The sequence below is a fragment of the Juglans microcarpa x Juglans regia genome, chromosome 1S (assembly GCF_004785595.1).
Source record: "Juglans microcarpa x Juglans regia isolate MS1-56 chromosome 1S, Jm3101_v1.0, whole genome shotgun sequence".
Taxonomy (NCBI): Eukaryota; Viridiplantae; Streptophyta; class Magnoliopsida; order Fagales; family Juglandaceae; genus Juglans; species Juglans microcarpa x Juglans regia.
This window is the reverse complement of record NC_054595.1, coordinates 25,097,018-25,124,905: the sequence shown is the minus strand read 5'-3', so window position 1 is coordinate 25,124,905 and position 27,888 is coordinate 25,097,018. Positions and strand designations below refer to the sequence as shown.

The following is a 27,888-nucleotide window of genomic DNA, read 5'->3' as shown; positions in this document are numbered from 1 at the left end:
TTCTCTTTCTTCTCTCGACAAGTAAGCTATCTATTCCTTTATGCAGGATTCTCATGAAAGCGAAAGATTCCCCCGTTTTCCTTTATGGCTCAATGAATTAAGATCATGACATGAGCATGCATGCATTTTCGATTGTGTTTATCAAATCTTCAGTATATTATATATATCCATTGTAATTAATTAGGATCATAATTTGAACTGCTAATTATATATATATATATAATTAAAATGCATGGGATATTTAATTATAAGACGGTGATCTCTAACGTGTGTACCACATTGCCTACGACAGTATCGACTTTAGATTTGTTCTTATTTGATTCCCTAGCCTGTATGTATGATCATGACTTAATTAATATATCGAGCTATCATTATGTGGAATTTTATACATGAATGCTAATTTTATAAAATTGAAATTCATGTCTTGTTTGTAGTGATTAATTGTAAAATGAAATTCAATGATAAACCGAAAAGATTGAAACAAAAAACATTGGAACGTAATTACCGGTAAAGATGTTTACTGTTTGATTTTGTTTTTTAGTTACACGCATATACCTCTGGACCTGAACTTTACTGCAGAAATCAGATCCGTGTCCAACAAAATCAACCACTTGGGGTGTAATTATTAATATGGTAATTGCATGTTAAAGCCACGCCGATTAAAATATAATATTAGCCTTCAAAAAACAAAAAAAAGTTGCGTGGGGTTATGATGCAAAAATATATATATAAAAAATCGTAAGGTACGTAAATATTACATAATTTTTTTTTTAAAAAATAGAGTTTATTATTAAAAATTAATTTATTATATATATATCCTAAATTTATTTTTTATTTTTTTTAAAAAAAATTAGACGATACTTATAAACTGTACGATGATAAATACCATTTCTTTAAATTCATGGGCTGATGATTTGCAGTTGGAAGCGCAAATGATTCGAGTTTGGGCTGAGAATCTTTATTATTATTATTATTATTTTATTTTTTTTGCGTTGTCAAAACGTTAACAAGCTGCCGAACATAAATTTGGTCTTTACTAATTATTATTGTTATATTACTCCAAAAAATATTTCCTTTTTTAATTAATAGAAAAATTAAAGTTCATTGGATGAAGCTCCGCGTCATCTGTGTGAGTCCAAAAATAAAAAATAAAATAAAAATATTAATTGTGAGTGTTCAAAAAGCACCTTCAATGTAGGCCCCACTTTCACTTTCAGGCTTCAGTGTTTAAAAGCCAGCAGAGAGCATCTTCATTTTGCGAAGTTGCCAAACCATTTCTAATCGCAGCGCAAAACCCACGGTAATGTGCTCTGATTATGCAGTTGGAAGCTCGTTTTTCGGTGTTTTGGTTAGTAGGAGTGTGAAGCACTGAAACTTTCTCAGTCATTTTCTGTATCTCTTCCTCCCTGCTCAGTTTTTCGAGGAGGAAAGGAAAATAAAAGAAAAGATAAGGAGCCAAGAAAGACATAACCAGCTGGCTTGTTTTCCTTGTCTTCCTCTTTCTATCTCCAGTAAAAGAAGCTTAGAATAAAGTGCTGAGAGAAAGAAAGAATAACAACATTGTTTTGTGAAGCCCAACAAAGAGGGTCTGCTTTTTCACGGTCACCATGGCCTTGAAGCATGTAGTGTGGGATGTGATAACGGTGGTTTTGTTTGGTGTATGGTTTGGTTCTGCCAAAGCATCTGTGTCCTATGACTCTAAGGCTATCACCATCAATGGGCAGAGAAGGATTCTCATTTCTGGATCCATTCACTATCCAAGAAGCTCCCCTGAGGTAGTACTCCAAATGTGCTTACCGGGTTTCAGTGATTTTCTGGTTTTTTTCCCAGTTTTTCTCGTCTTTTGTTGTTTCTTCTTTAACTGGGTACCTCTTAAATTTCCACCCTTTTAGTTTATCATTTTGTATTCTTAAAAATGGTTCAGATTTTCTCTCTTTTGTTTTTTAAGTTTTGAATCTTTTGGGTTGTTGCAGATGTGGCCAGATCTTATTCAGAAGGCAAAGGAAGGAGGTTTGGACGTGATTCAAACTTATGTCTTCTGGAATGGGCATGAACCTTCACCTGGCCAGGTACTGGATAATGGCAGCTTTCTCTTTTATGCGCTTGAAATTTTATTTGCATTGTCATTTATTTTTACTGACAGTTGTTATTTGTTGTAGTATTATTTTGAGGGGAACTATGATCTGGTTAAATTTATCAAGTTAGTGAAGCAAGCTGGCCTTTATGTTAATCTCAGGATTGGTCCTTACGTTTGTGCTGAGTGGAACTTTGGGTAATATTATAATTGTCTGATTTGCAAGTGTGAAAATTTCTCTTAATTTACTGTGAAGTTTTGAAAAATAAGCAGAAGTTTCTATTTTTTTTCTCTTTCTCAGGGGATTCCCTGTTTGGCTGAAGTACATTCGAGGTATCAATTTCAGAACAGACAATGGGCCTTTCAAGGTTAGAGACTTCCGATTCTTACACCTTATGTTACGTAATGGATGTCATTTTCTCTCTGTTGTCGTCGGTTGTGATTTATTTTCTGTACTGAATTTGGTTTTTCGTTTGTTATAATGCAGTTTCAAATGCAAAAATTCACAAAGAAGATTGTCGATATGATGAAAGCTGAAAGGTTGTTCGAGTCTCAAGGTGGTCCAATTATTCTATCCCAGGTTGGCATAGCACTCTATTCTGGTCTTTCTCTTAATCCAATGAACTGCTATAATCTTTTCCAATTGAATTTGAGTCGGACTTTTCTAACTTCGTCAATACCATCATGAGCTATTAAACTCAGAGAAGTATCTTTCTCTGCAAATGTTTGATACAGATTGAAAATGAATATGGACCCCTGGAGTATGAAATTGGCGCACCTGGTCAAGCTTACACCAAATGGGCAGCCCAGATGGCTCTGGGGCTTGGCACCGGTGTCCCGTGGATCATGTGCAAGCAAGATGATGCCCCTGATCCTATTGTAAGGGCAGCCAAGCTCATTCCTTTAAGTATTATCTTTATTTCTTCTTAGCATGTTCACTAAATTCACTCTTTAGCCGTCCTCAGTTACTGTTGTCATTATTTAATTCCCTTTGACATTTGAGTTTTTCAATGACAGATTGATGGCTCTGTTTACTAGTTGATTATTTACACGCACATGCACTTTTGAACTTCATTAACTAGTGGGTCATATGAAAAATTCCTGTACCTTTCCCTAGCTTTAAAACCAGCCATATTTTCATAATGCACTTTGTGTGAGTGATGTTTATTTGGCTGTTCAAACCATAGTTGTATCACCTCCTCGGGTTCTGCAGGTTGATTCATCCTAATTTTTTTAATATTTCCAAACAGATTAACACTTGCAATGGTTTCTATTGTGACTATTTCTCTCCCAACAAGGCTTATAAGCCCAAGATGTGGACAGAAGCCTGGACTGGCTGGTAACTCCGTGTGCTTATAGCTTGAATTTCACACAATATTCCTTAGTTCTCTGTTGAACAGATCAATTTCTTATCCTTGTACCACTGACCAAGAACTAATCCTGATTGCTTATCCTTTCTTTTCCCTGTCACCCATACAGGTTTACTGAGTTTGGAGGTCCAATTCCTTATCGACCAGCAGAAGACTTGGCATTTTCAGTTGCAAGATTTATACAGAAGGGGGGATCATTCATTAATTATTATATGGTAACTTCATTGCTTGCACGGAGTGGGCCCAATAGCCTGAATAATTCAACTGACTAAACTGATGTTCATTTTTTGTTTTGTTTTTATGTTTGCAGTATCATGGGGGGACAAATTTTGGCCGAACTGCTGGTGGTCCTTTCATTGCTACTAGTTATGATTATGATGCTCCTCTGGACGAATATGGTATGCACAATGAAATTAGCATCACAGAAGAAATGTTTATTACTATTAGCATTTGTAGCTCTCTTCTTCAAAGGTTATGTTTAGAAGCTGAAATCAAGCTTTTGGCATTTTATCCTCTTCTTGACTATTTCGTATTTGGAATTTGTATGTTCCGTAAATCTTTCCTTCATATTATGTAGATTTATTTGATTGTTCAGTTCCTTCATACTTGACTAGCTTTTAAGCTGTCACCAAGAGTCATCTGTCACATCACGGTGGAATAGGTGCTGCTGTCACTTCACCATAAAAACAAGACACGATTCTGTTTTTCAGTACCTTCGTGCTAGTGAAATAGAGACTATAACTGTCCATATTATGTGTTGTTCTTGTGATGACAATATTATGATGATATCAATGACATTGTAATAGGTGACAATAATTTAATGATGACACTATATATCTTGTAAGCAAAACAAATGCCAAATTTGATTGGCGAAACCATTTATCTAATAAGCAAAGTTCGACAAAGATGACTGCAACTGGCCTGGTTATATTTTTCCTCTTCAGCCTTCGATTATATAATCATCTTGTGACCAAAGTTTGCCAAAGATGACTGAAGTTTGTGATGGCTCAAGAACTTACTATGATATGACTGCAAAATTTTGGATGGATGCTACCCATCATCCGTGGGTCCTTCAGCTGTCAAATGATCAAAAATAGTTTTCATTATATTTATAGAATATTTTTTTATTTGCATTGAGCATATTTGAAAGTTCTTTGACTATCTAACCATTTTTCACCCAAAAATAATGAAAGAAAGAAAAATCCTCCCTTATGTTTTCTTCATAATCTTTTTCCTATCTAAGACTAACTGCATAAAAAAGTCTGAAAAGCTTTGTAGTTTCTGCTTGAATTGAAGGTTGCTATTTCTCTCTCTATGCAGGACTTTTGAGACAACCTAAATGGGGTCATTTGAAAGATTTGCATAGAGCAATAAAGTTGTGTGAACCAGCTTTAGTATATGGAGAGCCCACTGTGACACCACTTGGAAATTATCAAGAGGTTAAACCTGTTTTTTTTTTTTTTGAGAGAGAGGTTAAACTAACTTCAGTTTTCCAAGAATCATCCAGCCAATTTTAAATTACTTTGGAACCAAAGCATACTCAAAAAATTTCGTTATTGGCTTACAGGCTCATGTATTCAAGTCAAAGTCTGGAGCTTGTGCTGCATTCCTTGCAAATTACAATCCAAGATCTTTTGCAAAAGTGGCGTTTGGGAATTTGCACTACAATCTGCCTCCTTGGTCTATCAGCATTCTTCCAGACTGCAAGAACACTGTATACAACACTGCCAGGGTGAGAAAAAATACCTTGTGATAAATTGAACTCTCTTCTCCCTCTTCCACTTTCTCTCTTAGTTAAATTTCTTTAGTCATGATTGTCATGTTTAGTGTCTAAATGTTTGGTGGTTTTTTATTTGTCATATACTTCCTCAAAAAAGAAAAAGAGAATTTTGCCTTGGAGGATGCATTTTTGACATTATGTGCCAAAATTCACATACAGGTTGGTGCACAAAGTGCACAGATGAAGATGATTCGTGTTCCTGTTCATGGAGGATTCTCTTGGCAGGCATACGATGAAGAGACAACCTCCTATGATGACAGTTCATTCACGACGGTTGGGTTGTTAGAGCAGATTAATACAACAAGAGATGCTTCAGACTATTTGTGGTACTCAACAGAGTGAGTAACATAAATCTATTCATCCTTTTTTTTTTTTTCCATTATTTTCCTTGTGATTCTTTTCACTAAATATTTTCTTATAAATTTTATGTCCCTTAATCCCCAGAGTTAAGATTGACTCCAATGAGGAATTTTTGAAGACCGGAAAATATCCTGTTCTTACAGTCTTATCTGCTGGTCATGCACTGCATGTTTTCATCAACGGTCAACTATCAGGTAGGCTGCACTTAGCCAGTTTCAGGGCATTCATTCCTTTTTGATCGGTAGTTTCAGGACTTTCTTTAATCAACATCTATAGATAGAAATTATTTCCCTGGCCACTGGAAGGTTTTAACCTATTTTATTTCATGACTTCAATCAGGAGTGCTTGCTTATAGCTTGACCATTTCTGCCACCGTGTTACTATCTTTATTTTTTTGATCAGGAACCGCCTATGGAAGTTTAGGATTTCCTAAAGTAACATATAGTGAGGGTGTGAAGCTGAGAACTGGAATTAACAAAATCTCACTTCTAAGTGTTGCTGTTGGTCTCCCGGTTTGTCCCCTTCCTCTCTCTGTCTGTCTCTCTCCCACACCCACACACTCATTCACACATCTGATTTTCTGTGACATGGGATTTTGAATTAACTTTCCTATTTATTCTTTCTCCTGTATGATCTAAGTTCAGAATGTCGGTCCACATTTTGAGAGATGGAATGCTGGTGTTCTCGGCCCAATAACATTGAATGGCCTCAACGATGAGAGAAGAGACTTGTCATGGCAGAAATGGTCTTACAAGGTTTGTTTTCAAAGATATATACTGTCTTCTTTCCCTGACATTATACAGAATCATTTGATTGCATCTTTGTCATCAGATTGGTCTTAAAGGAGAATCCTTGAGTCTTCATTCGCTTAGCGGGAGTTCCTCAGTCGAGTGGGTTGAGGGGTCACTTGTTGCCCGAAGGCAGCCTATGATGTGGTACAAAGTAAGCACCCGAAACCTTAAGTAAAGCTTCTTGTTACTCTTCTGAGGCTGGAAATGAAATGCATGTGAAATTTGTCAGCTGTTACTTAGGGTTGCATCAAAATATATTTATTTGGGTAATTGCGTCATTCTTGACTTGGCACTTTCTTATATCTTGGTTTTAGTTCTTAAAACAAAAACATACCTATAAGAAAGGTTCTTAAAACAGAAACATATATGTTTGCCATTTAAGCCAGGGGTGACTTACAGCTGTCAAAATATGCTTGTCTTGAAAAAAAAAAACGATACTTAAGGTCGAAATCTATTTACAAATGAGAAAGTGCATCCAAGCACATCCTTTTAAGCGGCACTTTTCTGTTAAGGCTAGATTTGACATCCTTCCATGTTTCAGACTATGTTCAATGCTCCTGCTGGAAATTCTCCGTTAGCCTTGGATATGGGCAGCATGGGTAAAGGTCAAGTGTGGATAAATGGACAGAGTCTTGGCCGCTACTGGCCTGCATATAAAGCATCTGGTACTTGTGGTGAATGCAATTATGCTGGAACATATAATGAGAAGAAGTGCTTAAGCAATTGTGGGGAGGCTTCCCAAAGATGGTAAGAGAAAAACTCTAATAATGAGCCAAGCTAGTATTTGCAGTGATAACTGCTTGCTTCCAATTATGGAAATCAATAGTTCAAACCATACTCAACTTAATATACCTCCTGAAATATCGCCCGTCTTAGAACTTTGTTATGCTGGTAATGACTTGTTAGCAAACTGAATAATGGCTAATAATTTCAGGTATCATGTTCCTCGTTCGTGGCTAAAACCAACCGGGAATCTGCTGGTTGTTTTTGAAGAATGGGGTGGAGACCCAAATGGGATCTTTCTGGTTAGAAGAGAAATGGATAGTGTATGTGCTAATATCTACGAGTGGCAGCCAACCCTCATGAATTGGCAGATGCAAGCGTCTGGCAAAGTCAATAAACCTCTCAGACCTAAAGCTCATTTATGGTGTGGCCCTGGGCAGAAAATTTCATCGATAAAGTTTGCTAGCTTTGGAACACCAGAAGGGGTTTGTGGAAGCTTCCGGGAGGGAAGCTGTCATGCCCACAAATCATACGACGCTTTTCAAAGGGTATTACTACAACCTTTCACTACTTATGTCATCTATACTTGTCGATAAGTAAGATAATTTTAGCAATGAGCAAAAGGTGCAACCAGGTACACTATATACATTAGAAACATTTGAGTGGAAAGTGAAAAAAAAAAAATTGAAAATAAAACACTCTGGAAAAGTGAAGTTGGAAAAATTTGAGGATGCTGCTATCGGGCGATACAGAGACCTGGAGAAAAATTCCTCAATCCCCCCATATTTCTAGCAGGAGAATCGATTAGCTTATCTGTAACTTAACCTCAAAATCCCTGTTGGGTGTATCAAGTTTGAGAGATGGGTTTCTTGGCTCTGCTCATCAAACTCATATTTTTAGAAGTATGCTATAATAGGTCTATACTTCTACTTTTAATGCTCGAACAAATGCTCCAACAGGACCGAGTTATGAGGCAAAACTTCTTAAAACTTTCAACCTTTGAATCCTCTAAAATGTAGAATCTTCAGGCCAACTGAACTTTTTTTATCTCTACTCATTTATTTTGCTTTCCTACCGGGTTCTTGTACTTATGTCCTTTTTCCCATCCTGGATGCATGCTAAACAATGACTGCTTCTTGCAGAATTGTGTTGGGCAGAACTCCTGCTCGGTAACTGTGGCACCTGAAATTTTTGGAGGAGATCCATGTCCAAATGTCATGAAGAAACTTTCTGTGGAGGCCATTTGCAGTTGAAGTAAATGAGATAAAGGTCGTAGATTGATGTTCTTGGGACTCCAATAGATCATCTTCAGAACATCTATTTTCAGATAAATTATCAACACATCCAGATCAGCATGACCATTCATTTTGGCGTTTCCAAGGTGAAGTTGTACAAATATACAACACACCATCTGGTTGAAAGCCTATACAGATTGTTAAAATGATTGTGGATAAGCTTTATATGCATATAGCAGCATTACTTTGATTGATGACCTGCAAGCTATATGAAGGTAGAAAGTGTTTAGTCAAAGCACATTGAGATGATAACAAAAAAATTGAGTCCATGTGCAACCTCTTAGTTTTAGAATCTGGAAGCCTCTGGTTCCATTAATGCTATCTCTATATATATATTTGAATTCCCTTGCAACCTTTTAGGAAGCAATTGTTTTGTCGGTTTCTCTTGTAAGAATGGCATCGAAGCAAATAATGTTATAAAGCTTATATGAAATTGTGTGTTGAGCATCTTATAATGATGTTGAAACTTGGAGATGTCTTTGTTGGACATGTCTTTGCACATGAAGGGACACTCAAAACATTACACAAAAGATGAAGCGGCTTTATTCAAACGGGAACCAAATCCCATTCCTCATGCATGCCACTTTAGTCAGCACTGAGCTCAGCTCAACATTCAAATGCAGTCTTAACTTTCTGTAAACTTATCTTGACTATTGCATGTGCTAAAAGTTCACTCTTTCAGCAGCCTGAGCTTTCGAAGGGCAACAATGACAATAAATCTAGAGATTCCGTAATGCAATAGTTTAACACCGTTTTTAACATAAGAAGACATTGCGTCTTTCTCACTGCAATTTCGACCTATTATATAATATCTGAGGAAAGTCGCTGCATTAGGTGGTCGTGTTCCCGTCGGCCATTGACGTTAATAATACCATAAATGCTTTCCAAAACGTTAACGACTCTACTTTTAACATCGAATGCCTAGTTTTATAGGATGCGACACATTTAAGGGTCAAGGTTAATAAAACCTTATTAGACAGATATTATCCCCTCCCTCCCAAATGGGTACTTGGAGATATATCTTTGACTGCATGACCCATTGATTGGTCATGACTCATGCACACACAACCCTCACAGTTTTTTATTTAATTAAAAAATGGCGAAAGAGTCCAAGTCGAGAGGTACGGAAAGGATTAGAATGTTCTAAAGTTTGATGCACGATGCCTCTTTTTAACTTTAATTATCGAAATATGACATTATCTCGTCAACCTTTAAAATCTTTTTTAAAGATCGATCTAAAAGTGATGGGGACTGATATATTTTTATCTACAAGTGTTATGTTTTACATAATGAGACGAGAGCGGGTTACATAGTAAGAGTAATAATAGATACAATTTTATAGTTTATAAGTTATGCACATTATTTTTAAAAAATAGTGAGATTTATACATTTTAAAACTGTATCACACATTTTCCATTCTGTATATAATAGACGTACACGTGATTAAAATTAAAAACTTCATTGTTATTATAACTAAAATTGAATTCTGTATACACGTGATTAAAAGTAAAATTAATATTAAAACGACGTATCGTCTCGCATAACTGCAATAAAAAGGATGGATTTTTAAACATAATTCAGGGAAAGAACCTTCATAGCATTGCGTACGAGGAACATAATTTCAGTCTCATCTGAAGTTTGAACCCTGCCTCGCGTATATAATAATCTCAAAGTTCAACAATTCCAACACCACCCACAAAATTCTCTCTCACTCAATCTCTCTAAGTGACGCGCTATAATGGCGGCTATGCATTCGTTCATGTTAAATTTTGAATCCGTTTTTCTATTCGTAATGGAGAATCTCTCACAAATATACGAAACTATGTTCTACTTTTGCTTCTTGGTCTTTTTTTTCACCTTAGTTCTCTTCATTTTCTCTTACCCTTTGTACAAAAGACTACAGAAAACCGAGCAGAAGCTGGACGAGGTACATATCCACAATCCAATTCCGAGCGACCCTTTGAGATTGGAGCGACATTCGGCAGAAACTGTGGGTAAAAGCCATGAACAAAACCCAACCCATTGGGGCCTTCCGCTGCTTTTGGAGATCTTGCCCTCTGTTTCCTCGAATGTAGAGTGTTTGTTCAGTGAAGAAAAGAGTGGTGACCAGGATTCAGACGGGTCGTGTTTGCATGACAAGGGGGTGGAGTCGATTGGAGATCAGACGGCGAAGAAGAAGAAGAAGAGGGCCAAGAAGAAGAGGTTGAATTTGCAAGCTGAAGAGGGTGGTGAAGACAGGTGCGTGGGAAGAGAAATTCTGGATTCGGGTTATCGGGCCAATAATGATTTGGTTTGCCTCTATCCGTTTACCTCGTCAAGTAGTGCTATGCAGAGGAGGATCAAGCAACAGTACGATGAGCTTGTGAAGTGCAATGAGACCAAGGGACTAACACTGGCCCAGGTTTTCTAATTTCTACCCGATATATATGGTTCATTTTTTTTTTACTTTTTAAATCTTTTTGTTGAATACATTTGCTATTAGATAACTTAAAATTGATTTTGTTATATATTTTGTTGTGTAAAGATTGTGCATTTTTAAGAGCATTGGGTGTTTCTTGCTCCTTTTTTTTTTTCTTTTTTTAAATATATTAGTGGGTGTTTGTTTTTGTGCTGGGCTCACTACCAATGTTGAATATTGTGATAGAAAAGGAATTCTTCTTCTACGTTAACGCAAAACAAGAAGAGAGTTGTTTGACATGATAGCCCGGTCCCTTTTTGGAGCGACATGTTTGACTTTCAACCAGATTGGTTGTTAATGCACCTAGAATAGTTGTTGGATCAAATTAATTGGAATTAGGATCACGATCCCTAGAATTTATTGACATATAAACTAGGCCCTACAACATATATTGAACATTTATTGTTGTTCAGGAGACTCATGCAAAAATTCGAAAGTTTGAATATTGTTGATTTAAGCACACCGGCATCTTCAATGTTATTATTCATATTGTACTCTCGTATTGCAGGTTGGAGAGTTTGCTAATTGCTTGATTGAGGCTAGAAATAAGCTACAGCACAAGTATGTTCGAAATCATTTCTAGGAAACTGAGTTTGTATTCTTACACTTCTCATTCTGTAAATGTTGTTTGCAACCATTGTTGTAGAATCATCCTAGCCTGTATAACTGCTTTAAGTATATGTAACCTGGACTGTTATTTTCCGTTAGTAATTTTCAAATTTTTCGTGATTGCAGTACAACTTTTTTGTTGTTGTTGAGGTTCTCCAAATGTTTGAACTTTTACAAGTACTGACCGTACTTTGACATGATAGTTTCCCAGCAACTCTAATCCCCAAAGTATTCCTTGAACAGTATAATCTTTATTTCTTATATGCATAACAACGATTGTTTTCCTAACAGGGCCGAGGTCATCCAACGTAGGTTCACCATAACAAAGGCTCTACTATGCAGGGCAGACAGATCATCCTTCGACCGCCTTCACCAGCAGGTTAATACCTTTTTTCTGAATTTGGTGGGAAATTGAGGTTATTAAGTATTGTATTCAAATCCATAAGTGGATCAATGCATTGATGTTTCAGATATACAAAGTAGAACTAGAACAAAGGAGACTAGAAGATGATGCATTTGTTTATAATTGGCTTCAACAGCAGCTTAAAATCTCTCCAGCATACAAGAAGGTAGTTTTAATTTTATTCTTCTAGATGGTCTGCTTATAGAAGTTAATTGTGTGGCCGAGCAATTGTTAGTGAAGCTTGTCTCCTTTCACTACCATATTTTCCTACTTCTACTGAACCAGATGAAGTCTGCAATGTCTTTTACCACACCCATTCTGATAGGATGTCTGATGATTCTGACCTTCTCTCTTTCATAAGATGCTTGAAATTAGTGCTTCCATGGAGTCGAAGGCCAAATCTAGTGAGCTGATGGAAACCACAGATGCCGACTTTGCTGACATTTCATTTGAAGAGTTATTAGCACGAGAAAAGAAGGATTCATTTTGGTATGCTCAAGTGATGGTTTTTCCCCTGCCCCCCTCCCTTGTTTGGACCGTGCTTATATTAATGCATTTTCCATCACATGTGCAGGCAAAGAAAATCGAGATCATGCTCGGGGCAAAAACTATATCGGTTTTGCTGATTCTGCTCACGAGATTCAGTTCCGTTGTATGTATATCTGATACTGCTACGTAACGGGGACTTTTCAGCTGCCTGTGCTTCTTTGGTCACTCTTTTAAACAGGAAAATAGCCATAACTTGTGTTCAAATTTTCTTTTTTTGGAATTTCCGGTGGATGCTAGTCAATCTTGTGTATCTGAAATGTAGCATACCGCGTCCATTCTTTTCCTATCGAAAGCATTGAGTTTCCAGTTGTGTATGGGTTTTAGGCAGTGGACTTGTGTGTCTTGTACAAAGACTACCTGTAGGGGACCATGCAACAGAGCCCATCTCGCGAGGATAATTCCCTGGGGCAATGCCTCTGCCCCACCCGTCTAAATTCTCTGCGGCTTTCGAAAGGTTGCCATGGTAAAACTCATGTAATAAGGTGGTAATTTGTGTTTGGGGTCATTAAGTCATAGACATTCGATTATATAGTTCAATTCAAACTCGATCATTCAAGTAAAACAGGTCAAACATTTAAATTTTAATCCGATTTATTTAAATAACGGGTTGTGTCAATTGTTTTAATCCATTTAATAATTAATTATAAATATGTCAACAGAACGCGATTCATTTCAATCTATTTCATTTAAGAGTAATGATATATAAATAACACATTATACAACAATGTTATAAAATGAGAGTATTTTTATAAAATAATATTACTTTTATAAGATGTTTTATAAAAATATCTCTCATTTAAAATATAATTGTGTGAAGTGTTGTGAAAAATGTAGTGTGTAAATCATTTTCCTTCATTTAAATTGATTGGAACTAATATGCATAATTTATTTGGCTTGATTAACATAATTTATTATTAGCTAAAATATCTAAAAAGAACGATAAGTCCACTTACTAACAAAAAAATCAATATTTTTAAAATTTTATCCTATACTAAAACTAATATTATAAATTATACAATAAAAAATGAGCATAAATCTAGAATTATAATCACAACAATAAAAACATAAGCATATTAAGAAATATTAATATTACAATACAACAATAATAAAACTATAATTTTAAAATAAAATTTAAACTGATTATTACAAGTTGATTTCAGATTAAACAGGTTAACTCATTATTGACTTGTTTATTAATCGTGTCTAAATGGGTCAACTATTTTGATCTGAACTTATTTATATTAAATTAAAATCCGTTAATCTTTTGTATCATATTCGTGTTAGGTTCATAGGTCGTGTCACGTATTATCATCTCTACTTATGTTAGTCCATGGCCATGCAGTGCATAGGAAAATCAATAAAAAGAAATGATTTGTACAAATCCGAAATACACAAACAAGCCCGCCCACGTAAAAAAATAGATCTACCCAAAAAAAAGAAGTATTCTCTATTATATGTAATGTAGCTATCATGATATTTAATGTAGTCATCATAAAATATAAATTTAATTGACATGACATATTATAATTATAACATGATAGGAACACCGATTATTCATACCGTGGGATTACTTAACAATTACGCAAGTGGGTTACTGTCACGAATATAAAAAGATACAAAGTGAAAGCTGGACCAATTTCAAGCGAGACCTCACATAACCCTGTGTCAAAACTAGAAAGCTAAAGTTTGTTGGTAGCAACAAACAAATAAACCACACATTTCCGTCACCCCACAGTAGTCCCATCCAAATAATGAGATTCCTCTGCTTATACTGGGCTGATTGTAGCAGAAATAAGTAGCCGACGTTACATTTATGGTGTGAATTCTTGTTGGCTGCCAAGTTGAGGACTAAGGTAGATAAGCCCTCCCTTGTACTGTATGGTCTGTGACATAAAATCTTGCCAAGTCGTTTGCAAACTTCGGTTAAACGGCATGCCATTCACATCAAACGCAAACTTGGGTAGCGGCATGCCACTAGAGCAGTATTAATAACTGTTGTAAGTATATGGATAGCGGACATATAATTGTTGTAAGCATATGGATATCGTACAAGTATCCATACATCAAGGTCCCTGCTCAAGATGCTTGCAAGGTAACTACTGAGGTACAGTTCATGACATTAACAAAGGTGTAAAACTAAAAAATAGGCCAAGCCTCATGCTACTATCAACAAGATGGAAATGGTTTTTGGCGAGTGGGAAGAAAATTCCTCTTAAATCTTTATCCCTTCTCTGCTCTCTGATGGTCATGAATTCATCTTCCCCATATTACTGCATCTTTTGATCAGTCGATTTTAACAGATGAGTAGATCTTCCTAACAAACCAGAAGCATGCATAGAAGCCAATAGTACCCGTCAAGACAAAGAAAGCGTACGACACAATTATCATGTATCCAAAATAAAGGATGCCTGAAACCAGCTTTGTGATCTCCAACTTGGTCAAGAAGTAGAAGACGGAGTAGAGGAAAAGATAGAGTGCAGAGGAGCCAGCAGTCAGGTAAGATCTCCACCACCAGTGGTAGTCTTCACTGCACAACTGGAAGTAGCATAGAACAACCGTTATCTCCGCACAAGTGATTAGAAGGATTGTGAACACTATAAAGAGAAAGCCGAATATGTAATAGAACTGGTTCAGCCATATTGATGTCAAGATGAAGAAGAGCTCAATGAAAACAGCCCCAAATGGAAGAATGCCTCCAATGAGAATAGAGAAGATCGGTTTCATGTACCATGCCTGCTCTGGTATTTGCCTAGGAATTTTGTTAGTCTTCACAGGGTCTTCCATGGCTGGTTTTTTGAAACCCAAATAACTACCCACAAAGACCAAGGGCACTGATATGCCAAACCATAAGCAGACAAGAGCAAACATTGTCCCAAAGGGCACGGCCCCAGAAGATTGTTCCCCCCAGATTAGGGCATTCAGAACAAAGAACACTCCAAAAAGAATACCTGGAAACATAAATGCAGTTTTCAAGGTATTCCTCTTCCACTCTGTGCCCCTGAACATTTTGTACAGACGTGCTGAGGAGTAACCAGCAAACAAGCCCATGAAAACCCACAACAGAACCATGGCAGTCATAAGCCCTCCTCTGTTGGAAGGAGATAAGAAACCAAGCAATGCAAATATCATTGTCACAAGTGTCATTGCAAAGATCTGAACACCCGTACCGACATAGACACAAAGTAAACCAGAATTGATCGGTGGCCTGAAAACGTCTCCATGGACAAGTTTCCATCCAGTTTCTTCTTGAGCCTCATCTTGGGTTTCCAATTGATTATAGTTGGCAATATCTCTGTATAAAGTTCTCATCATGATCATTGCCACCATGCCAGAAAGAAAGAGGACAATCATCAGAGAGTTTATGATGGAGAACCAATGGATCTGATCATCATTCATGAGGAGGTATGTGTCCCAACGAGATGCCCATTTGATCTCACTTTCCTGAGAAAAGACAAGAGCAGCACAAGTTAATACCTGCTAATTAGGGACAAACGAGATGTGTAATGGAGGAAAATAGGCAAGGGCTTGATAAGCAGGTACCTTGAACGTAACGTCATATGTAAAAACAACATCTTTATCTGTGTCAACTTCTTGTGGCACATTGTTACCTTGCACTAAATTTGTGGTGTCTTTGTTGCATGTTGCTAATTGAGGATTCTTATCATCCCAATCCTTGTATTCATGATTAATGCTGTTTGGAGCATTACAAGAGTCAAATGAGAAGAGAACAACAAACTAATCTAATTATTACAGCAGATAGCGGGCAAATTTGCATTATTCTTCATAAAAAGTTTGCTACAGTTTATTCTGTAATCTATTTTCAACTCAGAATCACATAGAACGCCTATATTTCATCTTTTCTATAAAGTTCAGCAGGACACTCCAAAAAGATACAGCAAACCGCATGCAAAAAAGCAACATAAACAAGAATCTGTAATGAAAACTCCCACATACTCCTTAAAATCAGAAGAAATATTAACTTACATGAAAGACACTGAAAGCAGGAAAGAATGTAGCATGACAGAATATGATATAAAAAGGAAAGGAAAATATATTTCAAACAACATTGCAACATCTAATAAACAGAAGAACATGTTGTGGGATTAAGGCTAGCTCAGTTCCAAATTAAATTTTACACTAAAGCTGTAAACAAACAGAGAAAAGTTATAGCATTTCATTCCATAGACAACTCTTCCCTAGTTCGAACCTTATTTATGAAGTAGCTAATTCTGAATAATCAATCTCTTGGTAGGATCATCAAATCCATCCACCTTTTCCCTCTCGTATTTCTGACAAACATATGTATCTTTCTTTATGTTTTTTTTTCCTAAGTAATAAGAGATTTTATTAAGGCAAGTAAATAGGCCTAGCCCAAGTATACAAGGAGTATGCGAGCGGAAACACCTAAATACAAGCTAGGGACTAGGAGCTAGGAAATGCTAAAAGAAAATCATTTATATTATCCCCATTCACGTACCTTTCTTTATGCTACATTTATCCACATCAATAACAGCAAAAACATGTTTACCCTCAAAAACATCCTCAAGCAAAAACCTTTCCATTTGAATGAAAGGACCCTCTGAAGAATCAACAATGAAGTCATCTTTATTCTCTTATTTTCCATCTAATAGAACTTATCAATTGAAGGTGCAATAGCAGTCAACACAATTAATTACTCATTGCTCATACACAACATAGACTCAATAGAGCTAAACTAATATTGCACTGCAAGAAAAATGCAACACCAACCAACAACAAAAGCAAGACAAAAAGAACCTGACCTGTATGGAGTAACCTCAAAACCAACTATCCGAGCAGAATCAGTCTCCGGGTCTTTGTGATACATGACTCTAAAGCTCAAGTGATTATTTATGAAATATTTCTCCTCTTTGCTCTGTCGAACAAATAAATGTGTAAGATACCATAAAAGCACTTGGTCTAACTGGAAATTGGATTCCAAAGCATACCCCAATATAATTTCCTTTGAACCCAACACGGAAACCGTGTTCATATGTCGTTGACTGACTTCCATCCCTCCTCTGTCTAAGAACAGCAACAGGAAGGTTATCTAAAATCCTGCACATTTTGGAGATTTCAGAACAAAGGGGAATATATTAGGCATTTCTGTATTATTTAATGCTTGTCATCAACGAAAACAGGTAAAATCCATAACAAAACAGTGGAAAACCATCAAAGGTGACAAAAAAAGTTGTATACATCAAACAGGCAGTATGTTCATTGCTTACATGTTAACGCGATATTCATCATCAATTTTTTCCTTAAAATTCTTGGCAGATCCAGCGTCAAGATGACTTTTACATGCAACTTTGCACGAATGATCCTTCCTCATTTGGAACTGGGGTATAATTCATAAATTTAGACCCACGATAAACATTGAACAAGAACCAAAATTGAGTATATGCAAATGTTTTCTTTGCAATTCGCATTCTTAACACAAAAAATGGTATTAATACGCACAGTATAGACAGAATTTTCGATGCGGTCACCTCGGAGAACTTCCCCCAAATTTTCTGCATTGTTCAAAATCTTTGGAGGTTTGCAATACTTTAAGTAGTAGTAGTCATATGGAAGTTGTGTCTTAGTAGATGACAATTTGTTCACTTTGACAGGCAGTGGATCACCCTGTTCAAAGTAAGCAGTAAGTCAATGTCGGCAGCCAAATTCAAATGGTGGCACAAATAAAAAAGGATATTTCCTCATATAAGACAGAAAGAATACCACGAAATCTATAAGTCAATGTACATTCAAACTACTTGTCTAACTTAATGTGCACTTGAAATAATGAGATATTGAGAAAGGCTTCTTATTCTGCCAATAGTGATGATAGCACTGATTTTGTAAAATTCATTCCAATAAGAATGGCTTCAGGTACCATGTAAGACAACAGAATCTCTAAAAGTATGATAGGATACCTAAACTAATCCTATTAGAACACTCCTACCACCTGCATAATATCCTTTCTTGGGTTTGTTGGGTGGCACCACCATATGCATCATACAGTCATCCATATTGCTAATAAGTAATAAGTCCTACGGCTACGCTAAATTCCCAGCCATGCACATTCAATATCTTATCCATGAGATGCTCATTCTCCAAGCAATACCCGTCAATGCTACCACATCATTTCAACGAAATATGTTCAACACTTAGATTCCATTGTTCAAACAAGAAAAATAGAAGAATAAACAACAGTGTCAAATCCCAAATAGCTTCCATGCTTTCTATTTACGGATTTGTACTAGTTTTGTGTCTTTTTTTATTATGTTTTATTCAGCCTCTTAATTCAACCTTCTTCTTTTTTTCTTCTTACGAAACTTGCACACAATTTCTACAGCATATTTAATTTTCAACCAATAAAACCATAAAGCATGGCGTTAAGTGGCATCAAAACATGCGCATAGATCAGACTAGTCCTTTATTTGTTAGATCTAATAATTAACAACGTTCAAAAAACCCCATTCTTAAATCACGAGGTCCATCTGGCACGGTAAAGGCAAACAAACGAGTAACTTCAACAAAACAACCAGATCCAAACAAACACAAAATCAAAAAAAAAAACAACCCCATGGATACAATAACACAATAAAACAATAAAATTTAGATCAAACCCACATACCCAGATCCAAGACCGTCTCACTCATAGCAGAGAGAACCCACAATGCAACAGAACACACAGACTAAAGAAACCCACAATAGACAAAAAAAAACAAGCAAAGAAAGAATCAGCAGAGTTCAAAGAACGAAACATTAAAAATAATGAAGGGGTTAGAATTTCGGGAACAATACAGTTAAGAAATCGCGAGGAGCGACGCCAGGGAGGTAGAAGGAGTAGGCTGAGGAGACGAGCAGGAGAACCAAGAAAAGAATAATCGTTGTCGTATGGCAGTGGAGAGTACCCATATCCTCTTCTTCTGCGAGAGGGAGAAAGATGTGAAAGGGTCTGAGGTATTTTCTGGAGTGATTAGTGGGAAGAGAGATTGGGTAATTAATTGGATATATATGGATTTTGCTACGTACAGGATTGGTTTCTACTGTCCACGGTTCCACCTATTCCTTTTCTTTTCTTTTTCCTGCTCGTCTTCTCTCTCTTGCTTGCTTTCTTTTCTCTTTTTCTTTTTTTTCTCCTTTATTATTTGTTCGGTTGCTTTATTTTTCGGTTTATTTTTTATTTTTTAGGCAATGCTAGGAAAACAGTCCCTTTGTAAAAAAATAATTTTTTTACACTTTTTAAGATTCGGTCCATATTTTTACAAAAATCCTATTTATTTTAAATTTATACAAATCATTTCTCTTTATTTTTTGGCCTGTTTAACTTATTTGTATATGAATTAACTCGGGTGTGGGATCAACTCAAAGTGCCAATATGTTTTTTTTTTTTTGGCATATAAGTTGATGTGTTATCGATGACTTATTATAACTTGAAAAAAAAATAAAATTTCAATATATTTTAAAATAATTGATGTGAAAAAATTCTACATTAATAGTGTAATAGGTGTCTAACCTACATGAGATGCATCTAAAGAGGAAAAACATGATTTTTGCAGTTTCATAGCAATTTGTAGAGGATGAAATTATCGTAAAACAAATAAGCGTCCACACGTCACTTATTTCCATTCCTATCACGAGACGGCATACCACTTGTGCATTACGAAATTGATGTAGTCTAAAGGCTTAAGCTCCGTTTAATAAGATAATATAAAATAAAGTTAAAAGTTAAATTAAATTTTATTTTTTAATATTATTATTATTTAGAAATTTAAAAAAGTTAAATTATTTATTATATTTAATGTAAAAATTTAAAAAAATTATAATAATAAGATAGAATAAAACGGTTTCTATATCTCAATAGACCTAAAAAGTTAGGTTTGCTCTCTTCCTCGTATTCCATTTCAAAATTAGAATAATATAAAAAAAGGTTCATGAGCAAACCTTTTTTTGTTGACAGATAATCAAAGATGTTATAAATAAGCGCAAACAGAGCAGCCCAAGATAAGCAACATTAACAAGTCGTTTATCTAAGTAAATATTGGAATAATATCCATCTCACAGACACGAATCATGACAGACTTGAGTGCAGTTCCTGCACCTACCGAGCCAAGCGAGAGGTACTTCAATGACAAAATCCAACCAACCAAATACTATACTAAGGTTTCCTTCCATACATGACATGGAAGTCAATGACCTGAGAAAATTAGAAATCCAAAGTTTTTTTTTTTAACTTCTTTAATTAGAATCAAGAGGAACATGTTAAGATGTGCGACTTGAATTTATCCAGCTCAGCCAGGACCTCTTCCTCGGGCCTGTATATCAAATCTATCATCCGCCATATCTGCACCAAAACAATCACTCTTTCATCCAAGGGAATGTACAGTTTCCATAACCTAAATGATTATCGTATCTTCGAGTACATTCTCGTATTCATCAAGCCATATATTATGAAAGCTATCCCTTAATACTTTTTGCTGGTATATTACCAAGCAAAAAATTACAAGTTCTTAAACATCCTGATGCCACAGTCGAGAAATATGTTGATTACCTGTAGTGTGCCACCACCTCCAGTACTTTCACAATCATCAGACACACTGACAATAGTCCATGGATCAGATGCATTCCAATGGAAGTCAACAACCTTGTCCCTACATTCATTAAATAGAAGTCAGCAACTGAGTATGGAAGCATTAGTCAGAAAGCGCAACGTACTTGTTCATCGAATAAACTAGTAATAAGACCAAAAGTAGTAAAACAATTCAATACAGATCCCTTGTCTAATGGATAGCCAAACACACATACACAGAAAATACAAAAAGTTCATACCTATGCCCAGCATGTCGGAAGAATAAGCCGGGAGGAAAATTTGGCATTTTTGATCCTATAGAGTCATGCTTTTTACCAACCTGAAAGGAAAAAGGCAATAGAATCAGTTATTCATATAACATGGGAAACTTAATTGTTAAAATGACTAGGCATGAGCAAACTATGAACAAACAAAAAATTGTTCATTTCCTGATTCTTCAAGGAAACGGGGTGTTCATATTAGCTCACTTGAAAAACAATTAAAGACACGAAATAGGAAGTTGGGGGACAATTATCACCTTCCCCACCCAACTCCGCCCCCCTACCCACCCCTTTCAATGATACCCTTGATATCAAAGCACGGCATCCAGCATATGTACTAAACAGAATTATTTTCAACACTGTCAGGAGCTTGGTATTAGCAAAAATTAGCACTCTGAATAAGCATGGGAAAAAAACCACCCTCAATACCAATCAATGGTTAAAACAGCCTTATTTAGGAAATCAGCTGGTGCAAGGACCAATTCCAACAGAGAATTCAAGCCACATTTATAAGACAATTGTGTCAGTGGAAAGCAGCTTGAACTTGATGGTTTTCACCATATTCCCCAAGTACAAATCTTTTTTTTTTTTTACCAGTTATTCCCCCATTACAAATCTTCCCATGTGTAGATCCATCGCTTTTTTTACCATGAAAAAAATAATGACTTTCCTCATTGCTGTCACTAAATAATTGGATATCCATGAGAGGGAGAGAGAGAGGGAACACAAAGCTGTAACAAAATACAATTCATAGCTTTCCACCTTCTCATGATCCCAGATGTTCAGAATGCCATCCTCAGCAGAACTTCCAAAGACGGATGACTTGTCTGGAGACCACTGGAAACAAATGCATGATTTCTGTTAAAATTAAAAACTTGCAACATGAAGCTGAGAATATAAGCCCAAATGTTCCTATCACCTGTACACAGAGGACAGCAGCATTGTGACCTTCAAATTTATGAACAGGTGATCCAACATCTCCAGAAGTGAGATTACGGCGATCAAACATGTGAACAGTAGCATCAGCAGACCTGAGACAGGAAAAAAGAAAATGCAAGTAAACCAAAAGAACTGAAAATAGGCCATTTCAGCAAATAAAAATGCCAACTTAAAATAAGTTAAGAAATTGACAAAGATGCAAAGCCTGAGATAGTTTAATACCCTGTCAGGATAAAATTTACATCATGAGGATTCCAATCAACACAATGTATATCAGCACCATGAGCTTTCTCAACCTGCCCAAATGACAGCAAACATTGCAGAGACAAATCAAACATCAAGCACAAATTTATGAGAAGAAAAGGCAATAGCATATTCAGTTCTACAACACAAAACCTACTTGATAAAAGAAAGAAGTGGGATCAGATCACTAAAACGATCAAGACAAGAAAAGAACTGAAACTCGTGTACAGGAAAACTATGCCTATGTAGAAAAGCTTTAGTACTGCAGCACAGCTTTCCAGGTCATAGTAAACTGATAGACATAAACGGGAGAATTGCAACCTTGACAACTGGAGTAGATCCCACTCTGGCATCCCATAGTATGAGACAAGAATCATCACCTACGCTACAGAACTCCTGTGCACTTCAACACCCACATGGAAAATAACAAAATGCATATCAGAAAATAAGGAAAAAGCATTATCTAACATAACCGTTGAAAAAAAAAGGGACATAACATTCGCAAAATAGGGGAGATCTTCATTTATTCTCAAAATGTCTTCACGGTGTTAATTTCCGGGTGATAGATATCAAATGAAAAGAAAATAAAGAGCATGCTTATATCAGCAACTGAAAATGCAAAATTGCAATTATATGAACACCTATACCCCAAGAAGAAAAAATAATGGACACAGAACCATGTAACAATACATAATTGAAGCATTTGACCATGATTGAAGAGAGCTACCTCGATGGGCAGAACTGCACATCTTCTACAGTATCATTGTGCCCTTGGTAGATACCTCTTGGACCAATAGAAGGGCTGTCGATGGGTTTATCTGCACTCCCACCAACCTTAGAGGCATGTTTACTATTGGTGCCACCTGACCCTGGAGATTTTGTAGTTCCTGTGTCTGCTGCTAAAGTAGAAATATGATCATGGATGCTCCACAAAACAACAGACTTGTCCTTGCCTGTCACAAAAATTTCTCCAATCAATAAGATGATTTCAGAAAAAATAATTAACAAGTTACAAAGAGTAAAAAAATTACCAACTCCAGTTCAACATCACAAAGGGGATGTGAGATCTAATTCTATACAAGAAAATATGAAGTAAAGTTATTTAATTACAAAGGCGTTATGACATCCCTCCACAAATTAGTGAGAAAAAGTTCATACCATGTGGTTAATAAGTTGGCATCACTAATTAGAAACAAAATGGCATCAGCGAAGACACAAGATAAACTATAAATTCATCAAGCTGTATCATTATCGTTGAATTGACAATATTAAAAGAAATCAAACCTCCAGAAAGCACAAAGGGTTCAGTAGGGCACATAGCCAGAGCAAATTCAGCATTATCTTGATGCCCAGTCAATATCTGCAAGATGATGTGTTTAAAGTTAATAATTGCCTGCTGTCATAAAAAAGTGCGAATAATTGCCTGCCTTAAATTGTAATACCAGCCTCCAAAAGAAAAGACACGACAAATAACATAGCTATTAGAAGAAACGAATTCCCAGTTTATTTGAAAAAGAAAAATAAGACCTATCCTAGAATTTACTAATGGCCATTAACAGCTAGCGCAGATTTCAGATTGCCAATCTAAATAAATTAGAATATATTAAGAACTGTAATGTACAAAGGGCATACCAGATCTGGACGAGAATTTGTAGCTCCCAGAACAGCATGACGATTTGGTTGAGCCTCAACATCCCAAATTAGAACCTGTCCCATCATATGAAAACTTAATGCATAGATGTGTATTGAGCTCCCCTAGTTTTTTTACTTCAAATTCAAAGATAACACATAGCTTGAAACCTTAAATACTCGATGCTCAATAAAAAGGGAAAGAAGAGAGCAGTGGGAGAGAGTTAACGAGTGAGCATGAAAAAGAAACACTTACATCAGGACTGTCAGTGTGTGTGGCCACGATCTTACTATTCTGTGGGAGTTCCCTGATTCTGTTCACCTGCAAAAAAATAATAATAATAATTTGATATTCTGTTGTAGAAAAGGACTCAAAGCTCCTTCATTTTCCGTCGTTCTAAAAAAATGTACTTTTATTTGAAAGCCACGAGTACCTCGCCAGGGTGTATAATAGTTTTGTACTTCTTCACAAAGGGAGAACGTGCTTCCTCATTGAACTGTGAGATCAAGCAACCAGGGGATACCAAGAGCACCCAATAAATGAGATCAAATCTTCATGGAAGAACAAGGAAAAACAGGGGGAACTGGAATTATGAATAATGCATTTGGTCGGTATATCACCTGTGATATGTGCTCTGCAGCTGCAACTCTAGGTTTAACAACCTCACAGTTTGCTATGACAAGAGTATTTGGAACACTGCCATCAGTCTGAGTAAAAAGGCCAAGGTAAACAAATCCGCTAGAATAAATCCACATAACAATTCCAGTGTAAAAAAGATTATGCACAACAATAGAAAACAATATCGCACAGTGATGTAACATCAAACCCATATTAGCAGGCAACAAAAATGTTTTTTATTATTGGATATACATGCAAGAAGTTCAACAAAGCAGACCATTTTTCATATCACACATAATTGTGATACACCTTCGAAAGTTGGATGGTATAATCTAGAATGCATAACATATTTTCAACAAAGCCCTTTCGTGATGGGGCTTTTTTTTTTTTTTTTTTTTGCCACCAGAAGTAGGTGCTTCAAGTTCCTAGAAGACTTGTGGCTGCACTTTACTTACGGATTTACTCATTTTCCAAAATAAACAAATCGAACTAATTCCCATAAATTATAATAATTAAATCAACTAAGGTGGTAATTACTCCTTTCCTTTACAACAAATATTGCAGATCAATACAACGCTGACACAATCATTAATGAGATGCAGATACAAACGCTACAAGAGAAAATCATCTTGCCTGTTCAGAAAGGTAAAGACGTTGACGATTCTTGTAAGTGGCTTGCTCTAGTTGCGGACCCCATCTATCAATACAAAAGCCATAGAAAGGATCGTTTAAAATCTATTAGACTTGAGTATAAATGAAGTATAGCCACATCACCTAACAAACAGTGAGCATTACCCATAACAAACCATTTATCCTTTCCTTTACCCACATTTTCCCATCTGCCAATTTTTTCGTAAGCATTCTGAAAAATAAATTATCGTCGAAAATTTGAAAATAAATGAAATCATGTTTGGGTAGTATAAAGAAAACCCAGAGACAGAAATAAAGAGAGTCTTGAGTCTTGACAACTCCTCATCTCCTTCCATTTTAGAGACCAATACCTCATAAAACCAAAAATCAACGCTCCTCATCCAACTATTTTCCTCTCTTCTATTTTTCTTTTCTTTACCCACCGTTTCCCAGCATTCAAATAGACAGAAAAATCAACATTACGAAACAAAACCCCAAGAAAAGTAAATGCATTTAAAGAGTAGGACGTCTTTAAAGAAAACCCTCAATAGATAGTCGTAAGGAGCAGCTACATTGCACTTTCTTCCTAAGTTTGCATCAAATTCCCAAAACGAACGCATCGTAAAACCAACAAACCAACAAACACCGCTTCAATCTACTTCACTTTCCTTTCCTCTTCTTCCCTCCTACACCCCCCCCAACAGTTCCGAGCTTCCAAGAGAGACACCGAAACCCAACATTACCTGACTTCAACCCCCGGGGGGGGGGGGGGGGGGAATAAAAGTGAAACCCTAGAGAGATGAAAAATGGAGAAGGTGGGGTTTTAGAGTGAGTTGTACGGACCGGCAAGAAAGAGAAGGCCAGACGAGGTTGTGGTTGGCGAGCCAGTCGTAGAGCACCGGCACTAAGGACTTCCACTGCGTGTACCTCTCATCCACCGACGGTTCAGTGTCTTGACCTCTGTCCTTCATTTTACTCCCCGATTCTCTCTCTCTCGCTAGCTCGGTAGCTCTCTCGCCTCCTCCTCCTCCTCCCTCTAGAGTATCCGACTGTGTTCGAGTCTTGACTGTCAGTGTATTTGTCCTATTTTACAGTCTGTCAGTAATGCAGCGCGGAGGCGCGAATGGAAAAGACACAGTCATCGCTGGGCGCTCCCGCCTCCCGCTCGTGTATTTTATGATTTTCTTCCCTTTTTTTACATATATTTTTTAACATTAAATATTTTTTAAAAAATAAAATAAAATTCACAACATTCTTAAAAAATATTTCTTTAACCATGAAATAAAATAAAAAATCTCATCGTACTAAAAGTTATATGAAAAATAATAAAAAATAGTGAAGTATTCCACTACTGAAACTAGGTCTTAGGCCTATTTGCACAATAAAAATATTTCATCTCATCATTATAATTTTTTTAAATCATTATATAAAATATAATAAAATTTTAATTTTTTAAATTTAAAAATAATAATAATATTAAAAAATAATATTTTATTTAATTTTTATCACAACTCAATCCATCTCAATTTACTATTCAAACTACACTTAATATAATAAATTTACGACTTGAACAATAATTATTTTTAATATTAACTTTATTATTTAAAATAAAATGTACGAAATTTGCGCGTTACAAATTTACAAGACTGTATTTAACGTTTCTAAAAATAAAATAAGGGCTGAAATAACGTCTCATAAAACTTGCTAATATCTCACTATTTTTTATTTTTAACTATCCGTTTAAACTTCAATCACACCTTAGATTAATCATTTCATTTTTCTTAACTATTCTTATTATTTATTTATATTTTATCTAAGTTTTTAATGCATTTTTTTCATATATTCATAATTTCTAGCGACCTAAGTTACTGTGTACATTATTTATTTCTATAAGATTATAAAATATAATTTTTGTAGGAGAGGGAGAGAATAAAAATAGATGACAAAGTTATTGTGTGCCCACAAAATGTTTAAGCTACGCCTAAGTTAATGCACTTTATCTTTCACTTGAAATTGGTCTATTTTATTATTGATATGTTAAAAATTATGAAATTATGAGTATTGCATATCAAATTATAAGTACATGTCACGTTACTCTATATTAATACCATACATCTTATTTATTTTAATGTAAGATGTAAAAAATGGTAATTTGACGATATAAAATATTTTATTTCTTGAGATGAATGTTAAGCTCATGATAAGATATAGAGTCCCGCTTCTAAGTGGTCCGACCGACATTACATGTATAACAACCTCCCTTTCATCAACTGCCACGTCGTAAATCTCACCAAACACACAAAGTCTCATTTACACAGTAGTATAACCCTCATTTGCAGAAAAGCTCGATTTCACTAGCACGATAACTGATTTTGCCTACCTCGGTGTTGCCCACCATCTCAGTCCTTCACCCACAGATTTCGAAGGGGCCCAGCAAAATCATAACCAAGATCTAAGGGATTCGAGCAAAAGCCATAATTTATATATAGTCGTTGCATTGCATATTGATGAAATCCCAAAGGGTCAAGGGAATTCACTATTTGCAGCCCCGAACAATCAT

At 35.9% G+C, this 27,888-nt stretch overlaps 4 protein-coding genes across 7 annotated transcripts; 2 read left to right on the top strand and 2 right to left on the bottom strand.

Moving 5' to 3' along the window:
* Nucleotides 1-1,201: 1,201 nt before the first annotated feature.
* LOC121246602 (beta-galactosidase 1-like) lies at nt 1,202-8,826 on the top strand. The gene is made up of 19 exons (XM_041144786.1): nt 1,202-1,775; nt 1,974-2,069; nt 2,160-2,272; nt 2,376-2,442; nt 2,562-2,654; nt 2,810-2,953; nt 3,325-3,413; nt 3,554-3,659; nt 3,755-3,842; nt 4,765-4,883; nt 5,012-5,176; nt 5,384-5,562; nt 5,669-5,778; nt 5,987-6,096; nt 6,229-6,339; nt 6,416-6,526; nt 6,917-7,122; nt 7,310-7,646; nt 8,241-8,826. Exons 1-19 carry the CDS (start codon nt 1,608-1,610, stop codon nt 8,349-8,351), a joined length of 2,523 nt encoding a protein of 840 aa, XP_041000720.1. The 5' UTR covers nt 1,202-1,607; the 3' UTR covers nt 8,352-8,826.
* A 1,113-nt stretch (nt 8,827-9,939) lies between these two features.
* LOC121244217 lies at nt 9,940-12,802 on the top strand. 2 transcript variants are annotated; one of them, XM_041142239.1, is made up of 6 exons: nt 9,946-10,794; nt 11,360-11,412; nt 11,752-11,839; nt 11,931-12,029; nt 12,225-12,352; nt 12,438-12,802. In XM_041142239.1, the coding sequence occupies exons 1-6, from the start codon at nt 10,132-10,134 to the stop codon at nt 12,487-12,489; spliced, it is 1,083 nt and encodes a 360-aa protein (XP_040998173.1). In that variant the 5' UTR covers nt 9,946-10,131; the 3' UTR covers nt 12,490-12,802. The 2 variants fall into 2 exon arrangements, with proteins under 2 accessions (XP_040998175.1, XP_040998173.1); XM_041142241.1 differs by lacking the exon at nt 12,438-12,802 and having other exon boundaries at nt 9,940-10,794; nt 12,149-12,290.
* Nucleotides 12,803-14,422: 1,620 nt separating this feature from the next.
* LOC121245921 (transmembrane 9 superfamily member 7) lies at nt 14,423-19,530 on the bottom strand. 3 transcript variants are annotated; one of them, XM_041143837.1, is made up of 8 exons: nt 19,220-19,511; nt 19,050-19,110; nt 17,920-18,055; nt 17,659-17,768; nt 17,380-17,488; nt 17,194-17,306; nt 15,953-16,103; nt 14,423-15,853 (listed from the first exon to the last, which is right to left on the bottom strand). In XM_041143837.1, exons 3-8 carry the CDS (start codon nt 17,947-17,949, stop codon nt 14,696-14,698), a joined length of 1,671 nt encoding a protein of 556 aa, XP_040999771.1. In that variant the 5' UTR covers nt 17,950-18,055; nt 19,050-19,110; nt 19,220-19,511; the 3' UTR covers nt 14,423-14,695. The 3 variants fall into 3 exon arrangements, with proteins under 3 accessions (XP_040999771.1, XP_040999768.1, XP_040999770.1); XM_041143834.1 differs by lacking the exon at nt 19,050-19,110 and having other exon boundaries at nt 17,891-18,055; nt 19,220-19,530; XM_041143836.1 differs by lacking the exon at nt 19,050-19,110.
* Nucleotides 19,531-20,650: 1,120 nt separating this feature from the next.
* On the bottom strand, nt 20,651-26,490 carry LOC121245922 (WD-40 repeat-containing protein MSI4-like). Its single transcript, XM_041143838.1, has 15 exons — nt 26,172-26,490; nt 25,332-25,395; nt 24,701-24,787; nt 24,514-24,576; nt 24,336-24,401; nt 24,083-24,157; nt 23,735-23,810; nt 23,178-23,403; nt 22,772-22,853; nt 22,430-22,503; nt 22,188-22,299; nt 22,031-22,105; nt 21,248-21,327; nt 20,970-21,069; nt 20,651-20,762 (listed from the first exon to the last, which is right to left on the bottom strand). The coding sequence occupies exons 1-15, from the start codon at nt 26,297-26,299 to the stop codon at nt 20,667-20,669; spliced, it is 1,404 nt and encodes a 467-aa protein (XP_040999772.1). The 5' UTR covers nt 26,300-26,490; the 3' UTR covers nt 20,651-20,666.
* Nucleotides 26,491-27,888: the final 1,398 nt, after the last annotated feature.